General features: G+C 42.2%; 1 protein-coding gene and 1 long non-coding RNA gene across 2 annotated transcripts in view; both read left to right on the forward strand.

Annotated features, from left to right (window-relative positions):
* LOC310708398 overlaps window positions 1-13859 on the forward strand; it is a 149266-nt gene that overhangs the window by 62685 nt on the left and 72722 nt on the right. The window lies entirely within an intron of this gene.
* Window positions 1-13859, forward strand: part of SGPP2 (sphingosine-1-phosphate phosphatase 2) — a 29580-nt gene that overhangs the window by 13415 nt on the left and 2306 nt on the right. The window contains exons 3-4 of the mRNA XM_083506539.1: window positions 9107-9286; window positions 10631-10720. Of these exons, the coding sequence (XP_083362665.1) occupies window positions 9107-9286; window positions 10631-10720 (270 nt within the window). The remainder of the gene's footprint in view (window positions 1-9106; window positions 9287-10630; window positions 10721-13859) is intronic.

Here is a 13859-nt window from a genome sequence, read left to right on the forward strand (position 1 = left end):
CAGGGCACGGAAACACCGTTTACCTTCCCACCAGAGCAGTACCTATTTATCTACTTGAACTTTGATGTGCTTTTGAACTGCTAGGTGGGCAGGAGCTGGGACTGAACAATGGGAGCTCACCCCGTCACAGGGATTCGAACTGCCGACCTTCTGACTGGCAAGCCCTAGGCTCTGTAGTTTAGACCACAGGGCCACCCGCGTCCTAAAAGCAGTCTTGGAACACTCATGGATCAAGGAAGTTGGTTTTCCCATTGCCAGGGTGCACAAGGAAATACAGAGAACACAACTCCTATTCGAAACAGGCTTTTAAAGCATGTGGGAGAAGAATTTTCCACCTGCTTAATCTCAGTGCTATTGTAAGCAGATTGTTAAGCTATTTGACTATCATGGTTCTCCATATTGTTCAGAACCTGCGGGGACAGGAATTGCTCCATAGCAGGAATAAACCTCCAGATCTCTATCCTTGGCTTTCGGAGTTCTGCCCAGGCTTCACCCTTCTCCACAACATGCCCAGTTCTGCACACACTGTGAGTGCTTTTACCTGACTGGACTGAGAAGTTTTTGGGTGGTGGTCTAGAAACCACACTGACCTTTGTGTATGAAAAGTTCCTCAGGAGGGAATGTGGCCCTGAGGCTGGCAAAAATTCCACACGCCTCCCTGCTTTATAGATTTACAAATGCACACCGGCATGTGCTGCCAGCTCAGGGACTCAAGCAGCATATATATGTGTATCTATGTTGAAGGGCTGAGCAGTGTGGACTTTGGCAGGGGAGTGTTTCATGTAAACTGATAGATTGCAGAAAAACAAGATGCCTGGCAGTAACTGGTGGAGAAATATTAGTGGTTGGACGATTTATTCCACCCCACCCCACCCCAGAAAACCAAGAGTGTCTCTACAAAGTGTGCACTGAGGTTTTTTCCAGCATTTTCATGATTGATCTCATTTTTGCTGTTCAGAGCATCTGTTCAGACCCCTCAAATATTTCATCAACAATGAATGTGCCTCATTGTATTCAATCATTAGATTTTAAAAGTGTGTGTCCTGCTTTTTGATGTAAAATACAACCATTGCAACTGTGTCAAGAGTAATTTTGACACAAATTTTAAAATGAGGCTTGTCTCAAAAGTACTATTTTACAACATGCAGAGAATAATATGCATAAACAAAACAGAGAGAGGAGCTGAGGGAAGTCTTTGGAGGCTGGGAGAGGGAGGGGGGAAATGTAATTGGTTACATTTGATTCATAATTTGATTTGTTAAATTTGTTTAATAAAAAATATTTTTTTAAAAGTACTAAAAAGCCAGAGGCAGCAATGCAACTAAGTATTCTTTTTTAAAAGCAGGATACAGAATTAGAACAAATGTTTATAAAATAAAAGACTCTAGCATGCAGGATTGTTGAAAAGTCTCTCTCTCTCTCTCTCTCTCTCTCTCTCTGTGTGTGTGTGTGTGTGTGTGTGTGTGTGTGTGTGTGCGTGTGTGTGTGTCCATATTGAAAACCTTGTTCATAGGATTCCTTCAAAATAAGAATTAGAGCTCGAGGACCATGGAATCCACCAAGCTGATTGGGTGCTGGCCACTAAATTCATTTCTACAAAATCCCCATTGAGAGTTAAATTACAACTGAAAATTATCTATCTGTACAAATACAAAAACCACTGCATTAGTGATCCTTCCCATTGATCTGTGCTGGTAAATGGCATTAAGCTCTTCAGGTGGGCATGCTCTGTGGTTTTTTAAATAACTCTCATAATCATGAGGTCAGATGATAGGTTTCCAGAAGAAGTCTCTCAAAATTTAAAAAGAGCTTTCTAATAGAAAAGCATTTCACAAACTTGAGCGCATCGATACATTGCTTCCCCAAGGAAGAAAAGAACCAGCAGCTTGCTAATAACTGTGGGTTCTCAAATAATCCTGTGCATTAGGTCCCCTAATTACAACTGTATGTTCCAATTTTGTATCGTACTTGGAATATTTAATTCCATTTGCCTCTGGTGTGTGTCACTTCTTGGGGGTTTTAGAGGAAACCTGACATCATGCGGTCAGTGTAATTGCATGCAGTCACAAGAGGAATTCCCACAGCCTCCAATCGCTAGTCAACAAATGCACCCTGCCTCAAAGCCCAGACAGTTAATGCAGAGAAGGGGACAGCATTTCTGGAGAAACGATCCCAGTGCAACGTGTCTGCTGGAGAAGGGATGAAGGTCCAAAATGTTATTGGACAGAGCACGGGCAGCTAACACCTGGCCCAGGAACCCGATTAAACCCTCAAGCAAAATTTTCCAGCACCCCAAGATCCCACCAGTTTTGGTGGTGGTGATGAAAAACAAAACAAAAATAATAAAGACACAAGGTTGTGGTGGGGCAAAAGGTTTGAACTTTTCTGAGCTTGGATAAAGATGCAAATTGCACCTTTCTGGGCCACCAGATAGGCCATTTGAGAAAATAAGAGTTGGTAACTGGCTCTCCTTGACTGATCTACTTATGCCCCTGTGTGTACACATGTGCAGGAGTGTGGTGTGGCCACAGCTACTTGTGGCATGCAGTTTCCCAGAGGTTTGACCAAGGGGAAATATGGTCCTTGAGATAGAGGCAAAGAATTGGGAAGGGAACGGTGCCACTAAAAGAATAGTATGTGGGACCACAAGAATTGTGCTATCTGTGGCGCGAACAAGGCAGTGAATATGTGGTGGTTGAAAAGTGCTGGAAAATCTATCGGGAGAAGGCCATGAGGAGGAAAGGCATCTTTCAAGTTGATGTGCCACTTTTCTGCCATCGTTGGTAGAATCAAGGCAGCTTAATAGAAGGTCACAAACACAATGGAATAAGAACTCCTGCAACATGATATGATATAATTAATGGCAATGCAATCAGGAGAACAGGCCATTCTTACAGCAATAGGAAAAGCAGAAGATCTGCTCTACCTATCCACCCACCCAAACATTTACACAAGAATGAAGCAACATCTGGAAAAAGGGGTGCATCTTGGAGTATTTTAAATTTATTTTCGAGACTTCGTTAAACGAATCCCGGTGATTCAGCAGCACTCTAATTAGCCATCTTGGAGAGCACATAAACATCTAAATGCAGCTGTCTTCTGTTACAGTAAATGTTTCTCTCTCTCAAATTAGGCCCACTTCCAAGTGGAAAAAGCCTTTGTGTTGAAGGTTGCATTTGAACGCCGACTAATTGGTTAAGAGCCTATAATTCGGTATTGGGTAGGCAAGGAAGGAGGTCGGGTGTGTGCTTCCACTGCTTGGATTTGAAATCTGAGACCAAGTAATTCCTTGTATGGATTAGAAATTTAAGTATATAGGAGTTGTGAGAGAACATGAAACCAAAGGTGCAAGCAGCGCTTATATCTAAAGTAATACAAAAGTGAGGGGGAGGGAGCAAGAAATCCCTCTCACTCCAAACCCAAAATAATTAAAATAAGTGAACAGGGAAGTTCTGCCACATGTCTAATTTGACATGCTCTTTTACTCCTTTACTGGTACTCTAAATTATGGACTATATACCAGATTTGTTTCTAATCTTGGGCTATCAAAATGGTCCAATCACATTTAGGCTGTCTTCATATATATTTCAGAAGTTCAGGGGCTTTCCTCTGTATTTCTGCTGAAAGAGGAGAGAAATATGTTGCCTTTTGTATTCCCATATCCCCCCCTTTGTTTACTGTAGCGCCTCTTTCTCCTTCTGTTTCTTAGACCTATACTTTGACCACACCACTGTACCTTCCCCCTCCTTCCAGTCTCTTCCATACATACAACACTTCCTGTTTTTAAATCTTGGGCTGCAGCGTTCCTTGGAAATGAAGGAGTTAAAACTGAGCTCTAAGAGGAAGCAAAGCATTGTGAGGTGTTTCTGTGCTTTACTTCAGTTTTCTAAATGTTGTGCAGAAAATTAGTCATGCTTTTCCCCCTCAGTTTTTGTGAGTCACACAATTTTAATCCCCATGCATTGCTTTGAAACTGTCAGCCCTGCTATCTTGCACTATCCATTATGTTTCCATTTTGCTGCTGCGGTAATGGGACCAAGAGCTCTAAATTCATTCTCTTCCAGTGCAAAAAAAGAAGCATGAAAAGCATACTGTTTGTATTCTAGTTGCTCTTTAAAAATTCCCCCTGTAGTTGGTCTGTATGGGTCAAGATCTGTAATGAAATAATAATAATAATAATAATAATAATAATAATAATAATAATAATAATTAATAATATAATTTATTTATACATACATACATGCCCTACCCATCTGACTAGGTTTCCCCAGCCACTCTGGGCAGCTCCCAACCGAATGTTAAAAACACAATACAACATTAAACATTAAAAACTTCCCTAAACAGGGCTGCCTTCAGATGTCTTTTAAAAGTCAGATAGTTGCTTATTTCCTTGACATTTGCTGGGAGGGCATTCTGCAGGGCAGGCGCCACTACTGAGAAGGCCCTCTGCTCGGTTCCCTGTAACATCACTTCTCACAGTGAGAGAGAAGGCCCTTGGCGCTGGACCTCAGTGTCTGGGCTGAACAATGGGTGTGGAGACGCTCCTTCAGGTATACAGGGCCAAGGCCATTTAGGGCCTTAAAGGTCAGCACCAATACTTTGAATTGTGTTCGGAAATGTACTGGCAGCCAATGCAGGTCTCTTAGGACCAGTGTTATATGGTCTCAGCGGCCACTCCCAGGCACCAGTCTAGCTGCCGGACATCCTTTAAAAAAAAACCTTTGACAGAAAGTCTTTAAAAAGAAGAAGAGAGAGACTTGGAACACTAGCTGTAAATAAAAATTGCTTTGAGAAAGAACATAAGACTCTTCATATTTGCAAAATCACTATCACCTCCATCATGGGATCATGGACAATTCTGTCCCAAGAAAACATTCTATAGTGAGAGGACACAGGGAAGGAAACCTCAGACCTGGGGGCCAAAGGTGACTCTCCAGGCCTCTTTACCTGACTCATAAGATTCTCCCCAGGCCACACACTTTCCAAAGACACACTCCCCTCACTAGCCCTACTTTCCACTCCCCTTGTGAGTTTTTCGTTGGCTGGGATGCATCCTCGAACTCACATAATGATTGCCTGAGTACACGTTTTGTTTGTGTGTGTGAAGCAGCCAGCCTATAGTCCAAAGGCAAAATCACATTTTGTTGCTCTGCCCTCTTTTGCCTCTGGCACCATCCCCACCACTGGCATGTGGTCTGCAGAAGCTTGCCCCCAAGGAAATCAGGTCCCACTAGCCAGAAAAGGATTCCCCAGTCCTGCTAATATGGTTTTCAGGTTTTGACTTGTAGAGTGACTTAATGAGCAACAGTTGGATTAAAAAGTTAAAAACAAACCTGTCTGGCACCAGCATCTAATTTTGCACTACCATCCCCAGGGATAGGCCTTCCTGTGCAAACTGGCATACAATTCCTGCCCAGGAATTTCCTTGTATGGAAGTTTCACACTCTTTCAGGACACACAGTAAGTGCATCAATAGCAGGTTGTGGTTCCACAAACCATTCATTGCTCATGCTTTCAATTACAATGGTACCTCGGGTTACATCTGCTTCAGGTTACATATGTTTCAGGTTACAGACTCCGCTAACCCAGAAATAGTACCGTGGGTTAAGAACTTTGCTTCAGGATGAGAACAGAAATCGTTATCTGGCGGCGTGGTGGCAGCAGGAGGCCCCATTAGCGAAAGTGGTGCTTCAGGTTAAGAACAGTTTCAGGTTAAGGATGGACCTCCAGAATGAATTAAGTACTTAACCCGAGGTACCACTATATTACTATTCATTCAGTTTATATCCCACACTTCCTCCCATCGAAGCCCAGAGCAGCAAACATAGAAATAATTGTGATATTAAACGGTTATTATCTTATCTTGACTAAAGCCTTATTAGTAATTCTGCTTCTCTCACACATCGGGGGGGGGGGGGGAATTGCCCTCAAGAGTGGCATTTCAGGTCTACTTTGTCATGAGCCAGAGTCACTTGCCCATAGTTTCCTTCCATTCATCAATGGAAGGAATCATCAAATGCCTGAGTAAACAGAACAGCTTTTTAATCTCCCCCCCCCCCTCAGGAAGACAGACAGACCTTATCAGGGAGGGCATTCCACAAACAGGTAACTACCATTGAAATGGCCCTGTCATGCCATGTTCAACATCACCTGGGCAGCCCATTTGTGTGATGTAAGTGCATCTTAAAGCTATCCTACAAATTAGTGGCCTTAAAAAGAGCAAAGACTAAAGCCAATGGTTTTCCCAGTAGTGATGTATGGAAGTGAGAGCTGGACCATAAAGAAGGCTGATCACTGAAGAATTGATGCTTTTGAATTATGGTGCTGGAGGAGACTCTTGAGAGTCCCATGAACTGCAAGAAGATCAAACCTACCCATTCTTAAGGAAATCAGCCCTGAGTTCTCACTGGAAGGACAGATCCTGAAGTTTGGTCACCTCATGAGAAGAGCCCTGGAAAAGACCCTGGTGTTGGGAAAGATGGAGGGCACAAGAAGAAGGGGACGACAGAGGACGAGATGGTTGGACAGTGTTCTTGAAGCTACCAACATGAGTGTGACCAGGAGGCAGTGCAAGACAGGAGTGCCTGGCGTGCTCTGGTCCATGAGTTCACGAAGAGTTGGACACGACTAAACGACAACAACAAAGCCAATGGCAGCTAAAAGATGTTGCCGCTAACTAAACTTGTGACATCAGCTTTTGAATTCTCAGCCATCCAACAAAATACAAGAAGTGATTCGCTTTGATATCATCGCTGGCTACGTTGCACGTGACAGCAGTAGTGAGCCAGAGTACTGATCACTTTTTAAGTGTTTTGAATCCCAGTGTCTTGTCTTCAACCATTCTGCAGTTGTGGTTCTGAACCAGAACAGCCGCTTCTTGTTCAGCAAAACTCATTTGTAAAAGTGAGGACGAAATGATGACAGAAGAGCATTCACACAAAAAGCTAAAATCCTCCCCAAAGATGCTGATGTGACCTGATGAGAAAAGACCTAGTTAGCCTTTTGCTATGATCTTGACCTCGTGACCCAGTTGAAAAAGTCACTACAGGCACTGTCCGTTACTAAATGTGTCTCATGGTCATCAAAGGAATTGTAACACTTCAGAAATGAGTGATTCATGGAGGAATTGAAGGCAAAAGCTGCAGTTCATGGGCCTTCAGTCTTGATTTTGGGATGGGGCTGGGGTGTTCTTCAATAGTTCTGTGACCTTCACTGCTGCATGTGTGAGAGCATTCTGGGAAAGTTCCTTGTACATGACAGCCAAATATTGACTCTTTAGCACCACGTCTCTATTCTTTAAGACCTTCACAGACATATTTAATCAAGATTTAATCAACTTAAAAGGAGCTGCTTAAAGGCAGTATAATATATTTGGGGTTTTAGCTCACCAAGGAGGATTGTGAATTAAACACAAAAGGAGGCCAGGAGGAGTCTTGGAAATAAAAGCAGGAAAATGATATGAAACTTATTCTGGAGGGGGATATTTGAGAATGTATAGGGAGTCCCAAGGAGAGAGAGATTTCATGTGGTGCTTGGTAGGGAAGAAGCACGGAGATAGAAAACACAAATCCCATGGATAGCAAACCACTGAGAACCTCTATGCCAGGCATAATTTTATCAACTCCTATTGTGTCACCACTCACCTTGTCTCTAAACTGAAAAGTCCCAAATGCTGCAAGCTTTCCTCATAGGGAAGTTGCTTCATCAGCTTTCATCAGCTTCTTCCAGTGTTAACTTGGACGTTATATATTGCCTCATTCTTCACATGACAGGAATGGTTTTAGCAGGTTTTGTTCATGAGAAACTGAAGTTCTGAGCAAGTAACCTAAATGGAATGAACTGCCATGCAGTTTTCCAGTTACATTGCTGATCTTATTTGACTGCATTGACTTGGCTAGAAGATGCAAAGCAGTCTTTATTTGTACTAAATTAAGACTGGTGTAGAAATATGTAGGCTTTAGAGTTTTGCAGCAGCACACACCCTTCCAATGCCTTAACAGGCATGTATCTAAGTTTTAGCAGTTCTTTAGCAATTTGCAAATTGTTGCCACATGGGTGAAAATTAAAGCGTTTTGCTCCAATCTCCTTGATTTGTTTTATTGGGGATAAGAAATATGGTTTTGGGAGATTTGTTTAGTTGGGGAGGAAACTGAATGACAAAGTGATCAACTCTGAAAAGCAGGTGGTGTAAAACATATATATATATTGCATTAGTCTGTGTCCCAAAGTTTACTGAAACACTCATGGATCAAGGAAGTTGGTTTTCCCATTGCCAGGGTGCACAAGGAAATACAGAGAACACAACTCCTATTCGAAACAGGCTTTTAAAGCATGTGGGAGAAGAATTTTCCTCTTGCAGTGAGATATGCTAGCACAAATTGTTATTTTTTCAGGTCTTTAATAATCTAGCTCTTCATGGCTTGCCATATCTTTACCCAAGGCATATATTTGCACAAGAAACTAAGTTCATAAAATGTGGAGCCCTTTTTTTCCCTTTTAAAGTTGAAATTTGCTCTTTTTGTTTTGATGGTCCCTGTTGTGAAGTTTAGCATTTTTAACCTGCTTCTTTCTATACACTCCAGTAATATTTCCTGTTGTTATTTCATTCACAGCAATATAAACTACAGAAAGCCAGAGGTAAATTATGCAATATTGCTGGTGTAACTTACCTCTTTTCCAAACTCTAAACAGGAGCAGGGGCTCCCCTAGCAGAGGGGTAATAATCCCTTAAAACAGAGTTTGACATACACCGCTTTTTTGCCAGTATAACTTTCTCTGGGTTACTTAGTCACATGTCTCTCCCCGCACCCAGTGTCTTGTCCCCACCATTCCCCTGAAACATCCTTTTGTGGGGACTTAATTCAGAGTCAGCTTTGCTAGCTGAGCCCCAGTTGATCTGGGATCAAGGAGCTATGCTGGCATATATCTGGCTGAGCTGGAGAGATGCCGATATGCTGGTCTCAAAAGTACCATGCCAAGATGACAGGAGTGAATTGCTGTAACTGAAAATGTGTCTGAGACTTGAGGGGGGGTGCTACTTGGGTGAAAGGCAGGGTATAAATGAAATGAAATAAGCACATCTCTGTTATCTGTGTGCTGTCTCCAGGTGGTTATGTACATTGGCCAAGTCTCAAAGGACCTGCTCAAGTGGCCCCGCCCTTGTTCTCCACCTGTTGTCAAGCTAGAAAAAAGGACCACTGCAGAGTATGGAATGCCATCCACACATGCAATGGCAGCAACCGCCATTTCTTTTACATTTGTGGTTACAACTGTGAACAAGTACAAGGTAGGCATGCAGTGTGGTGTGCTGGATAAGGCAGATCTTTCCAAACTTTTCGTGTTGGTGACACACTCTTTCTCATGCATCATTTCATGACACAGTACAGTAGTACCTCAGGTTACAGATGCTTCAGGTTACAGATGCTTCAGGTTACAGACGCTTCAGGTTACAGACGCTTCAGGTTACAGACTCTGCTAACCCAGAAATAGTACCTCAGGTTAAGAACTTTGCTTCAGGATGAGAACAGAAATTGTGCTCTGGTGGCACGGCAGCAGTGGGAGGCCCCATTAGCTAAAGTGGTGCTTCAGGTTAAGAACAGTTTCAGGTTCAGAACGGACCTCCAGAATGAATTAAGTTCTTAACCCGAGGTACCACTGTAATTCAGTTTTACTAGCAAACTGGAGGCTAAACTAACCCCTTTCCAGCCCCAGAAAGTGTAGCCTCTCCAAAAACTTTGGCTTAAATCTAAGAAGTGTAGGCTTGGTGTGTTCCCTTTCTCTCCCTCCCACACCATCTCAGGCAAAATTGCCCCACTGATCTTGCCACACAGGGGCAGCTCTAGCTGAATCCAGCATGATCTAAAAGCCTTTCCCTTTTACTCTGCAACCAGACCCCACATTCTACACATTCATCTGTATAATGGCATCATGACCACTTTGTTTTCAAGCCATGACCTAATAGTTTCTGTTATGTGCCTTTTCCAGGGATCTGAATCTCTCTTTCTGACGTGAGCTTTTCGCTCAGATCATTCCTAAGGATTTATAGCCAATTTGTTTGTTTGTGCTGATGTGAAGTTAGAATATTCTGTTCCATTTGGCTCCTGTCTGCTATTCTGTTACATAACCATACAGTTTGGAGACCTTATTTGGGAGCCCTTCACAATTGAATTTTGTATTCTTGACTGACTTTGCCATCTGCAAATGTGGCTACATCCACTGCTTGATTCCATATATTTATGAACAGGTCTAACGGCACAGGTCCAAATACGGGGGTGAGGTCCTCTTCACTATCTGTTGACTTCTTCATCCAGTGTTGGACTAAATAGAGTGCAGCTTTTGCATTTTCCATTCCTAGGGCTCAGTAGCCCCTGTGGAGGTTGAAATTTTATCCTTTTCCAACAATTGTAGGTGATTCATTTATTCTAAGGATAACATTACAAATCATCACTGCTAGTCCAGGTTGTTTGGAAATGTTACTTGAATACATCAAACTTCTGCTATTCTAGAATGCAGTTGATTCTGAATTAGAATGGCCTGGCCATTGATAAAAGTCTGATGGTGCCTTATTTGATTCTTTGTGATATATGCAACTGCTATTAATGTATCTTTCACTCCCCTTTTATGTTTACAGTACCCACTTGAACTAGGCCTGCTGGGAGCCTTCTTATTTTCAACTCTGGTATGCCTCAGCAGAATTTACACTGGAATGCACACAGTTTTGGTAAGGTCTCTCCTTAGTTTATTGCCCATTTTTTGGGATTTATATCCTGAAGCATGAACATAAACCAGTGCATGTTCAAAGCAAATGGAACACAAAAACTGCCTAAATTGTAGTTAAACCCTCTTCTAGAAATAGCACATAAACTTGCAGCTCAACCTATTCTGCATCCATTTTCTCTCTTTTCAACCTATCTTTTCCATGCAAAGCTCATGTATGTAACATATAATAAACAAGTAAGGCTGTTGTCATGTTGCAGTTCTCTTGGTGGCTGACAGGTGGCTGCTGCAAATAACAGCATGATGGTAAACTTCTGATAGCTGTTGGCCATTGGATGAGGAAGACAGAAGAAGGCAGGTATAAATCAAGGGAGGGGTGGCTTTGGTGGCCTCTAAATGGAGCGGGTAGGGTAGATGGGGTTGGTAAGTGAAGCAGAGGCACAGCCCCTTGTTTATAAATAATATCCTATGCTTGAACATCATCAGCCTCTCTCACTGCACGCATACATTGAGCACCATTCTTTAGGCATCTCTTGTTTTTACTGTAGTTACCCCTTGGGGCAAAGCCTTACTGGTAGAATTAAGTACAGTAGCTTGCTAGCTTAGTGGTGAGCTGGACTTTCTGCTCCTCCTTCTCCCAGGGCTACAAGTATTTCTGGTGACTGGGAAGGGCTGCAAAGCTGGGCGATTTGCTGGCTGGAATGCATAATCTTGACTCACAGTATGTTATATGACTACTCCTACATGTAGCCTCTTTCACTGAAAATTAGGCCTGATGTAGCTACTGTAGTGAGAAGAGGTGTGCATCATTTTTCATAGTGCCGCTAGCTGATTCTATACCATGAGCCTCCTGGATTCACTCATGACATTTGCTTGTTTACCATCCTCATCAGGCACATTGGTAAAGGTCTTGACCTCAGTAGATCAAACCAATAATTTGAAAGGGAGGATGTCTCCAGTCTAGATTTAACTAATGACCTAAAGTCAGACAGTAAAAATTCTCTGCATATTTCCCTTGATAAGTGATAAGAAGAGACTTTTCTAAATTCAGATGGGGTTGGTGGTAAAGAAGAGAGAAGCCTTTGTTGACATTCTTGAAAGAACAAAGCTACTGTAATTTGGGTGGGGAGGGGAGTCCCCTCCTTTCAATAGATTTAAATTATAGTTCTGTGAGATTTTTTTGCTATCACAAGAACATGAAATACAGTGCAGTCCTGTGCATGCCTATTCAGAAGTAAGGTCCATTCCATGAGACTTTGTCCCAGGTAAGTAACTGTTGAATTGTAGCCTTAAAAGATTTTAATATGGTTGCATAATTGGTTTATATATATTTTTTGTAAGTCACTTAGAGGCCTACTGTGGCATTTAGCAGTATATAACATAATAAAGACTAATAATAATAATAATGTAGCAGCAAAAAAATGTTCTGCAATTTAAATCTATTTGAATAAACTTTAAATCTATTTGAATAAACTTAGTTATCTATGTAGAAGATTTCTTGAATCTTGTCCTGATCCTAGAATAACTTCCACTCTTCTCTCACAACACCCTGGAATGTTGTAGATTCCAGCATCATGGAGGATGTAAAATGGTGGTCTGACCATCAACACAGTTGCTGCTACTATCACCTACAGTGGAAAAAACAAAACTAAAAAATAGCAAAATTGGAAGTCTGTGCTAATGGTGAATTCCATCCCTGAGAAACTGTTGGAGAGATTCCTTGCTTTGCTCTTGCCCTAAGAAATTCAACAGTGCCCACAATATATTTGCATCTGCACCCAAATATGGAGAATTTCAAGAGGCCATTAGTGCATAGCTCTAGGGTGAACCACTTGGAGGTTCTGTTTACCATCAAGTGGTATATACATTTTGTTTAAATAATAAGTAGCATATTATTACAAAAGTTGGGTGTCACCCCCCCCCACTCTCTCTACCAAGCCGTAGCAAAATTTCAGGGGGGTTCCAGGTGCTCACCCAGGGGCTGTGCTCCTTTGGAAAATTGAAGATGTGGTGGAGACAGTCTTAGCTTTAAGAAATATGATTGATTCAGCTATTTACACCTTCAGTCTGCATGGAGGGAGTCAAGCTCTTACAGCATAGTCATCTCAAGCAGGGCTTGTTTCCCACAGCAGTGCAACTTTGGAGTCAAAGGCATCACAACCAGTCAGCCTTCGGCCAGCCGTCCCAAGATGGATCTCAGTCTTCTCTTTCCACCCCCTGTCTTCTTCTTCTCCGTTTTTTAACTAAAAATCACTCTTTTCCTGTCACCGCTCACACATACCCCATCACCCTGGCAACCTCTGCCTGCCCAGGCCCAAGAAGGGCCAATAACACCTTTTGTCATGTTAATGCCTCTATGCCAGGTGAGCCCCTGGCTTGGAAAGGAACCTTAGCCTATATTTATCCACTGGCCTGCAATCTTCCCTTCAATACTCCAAATAATTAAAATCAAAATTTCTAGGGTTTAGCTCCCCCCCCCACCCTGCATACCAATAACCATATTCTTCATTTTACATTCACCATGGGCTGCAGATGTGTTGACATGATTTTAACATGCTATTCTTCTCGTATGTAATTGACAGTAGCTGAAGTCCTCTAAATGGTGCTTGCTTGCTTGCTTGCTTGCTTGCTTGCTTGCTTGCTTGCTTGGCTTGCTTCTCTTAATAAATTCCACTCTGACCTGACAAAGCTGGTTTCAGGCTGCTCAGCAGCAATCCAGACTTCAGTGTTAACATATGTTTTTGCCTGAAGATGCCTGTGCTGATCAACGGAGAGGCATAACTTAAATCCTTTGAACTGCATTCATCTACTTTTGTGATGGTTTTCTCCTTAATCTTTTCATTAATAGAGCTTCCTCCTTGTGCAAAAGTGGATGAAGGAAACATAATCCTCCTTTGAAATTAAGAGATTTAACAGATTATGGGTGGGGAAGGGCTTGGCATAGACAGAAACCTGTTGTTTAAACTTGCTTTAGATGTGTTCCTGAAACTATTTGCTTCAGTGAATTTGTCGCCAGTTTTTATTTGGGGGTTATATTGATGGTTTCATTGTCCTTTAGCAAGCAAAAAGAATGAAAATATCTATAGGGTTCTCCATGTGTACGGTGTGCACCAGAAGTGCCAGTATATTTGGGCACACTTAGA

Source organism: Podarcis liolepis (genome assembly GCF_965112155.1).
Source record: "Podarcis liolepis genome assembly, chromosome: 5".
NCBI classification, from domain to species: domain Eukaryota; kingdom Metazoa; phylum Chordata; class Lepidosauria; order Squamata; family Lacertidae; genus Podarcis; species Podarcis liolepis.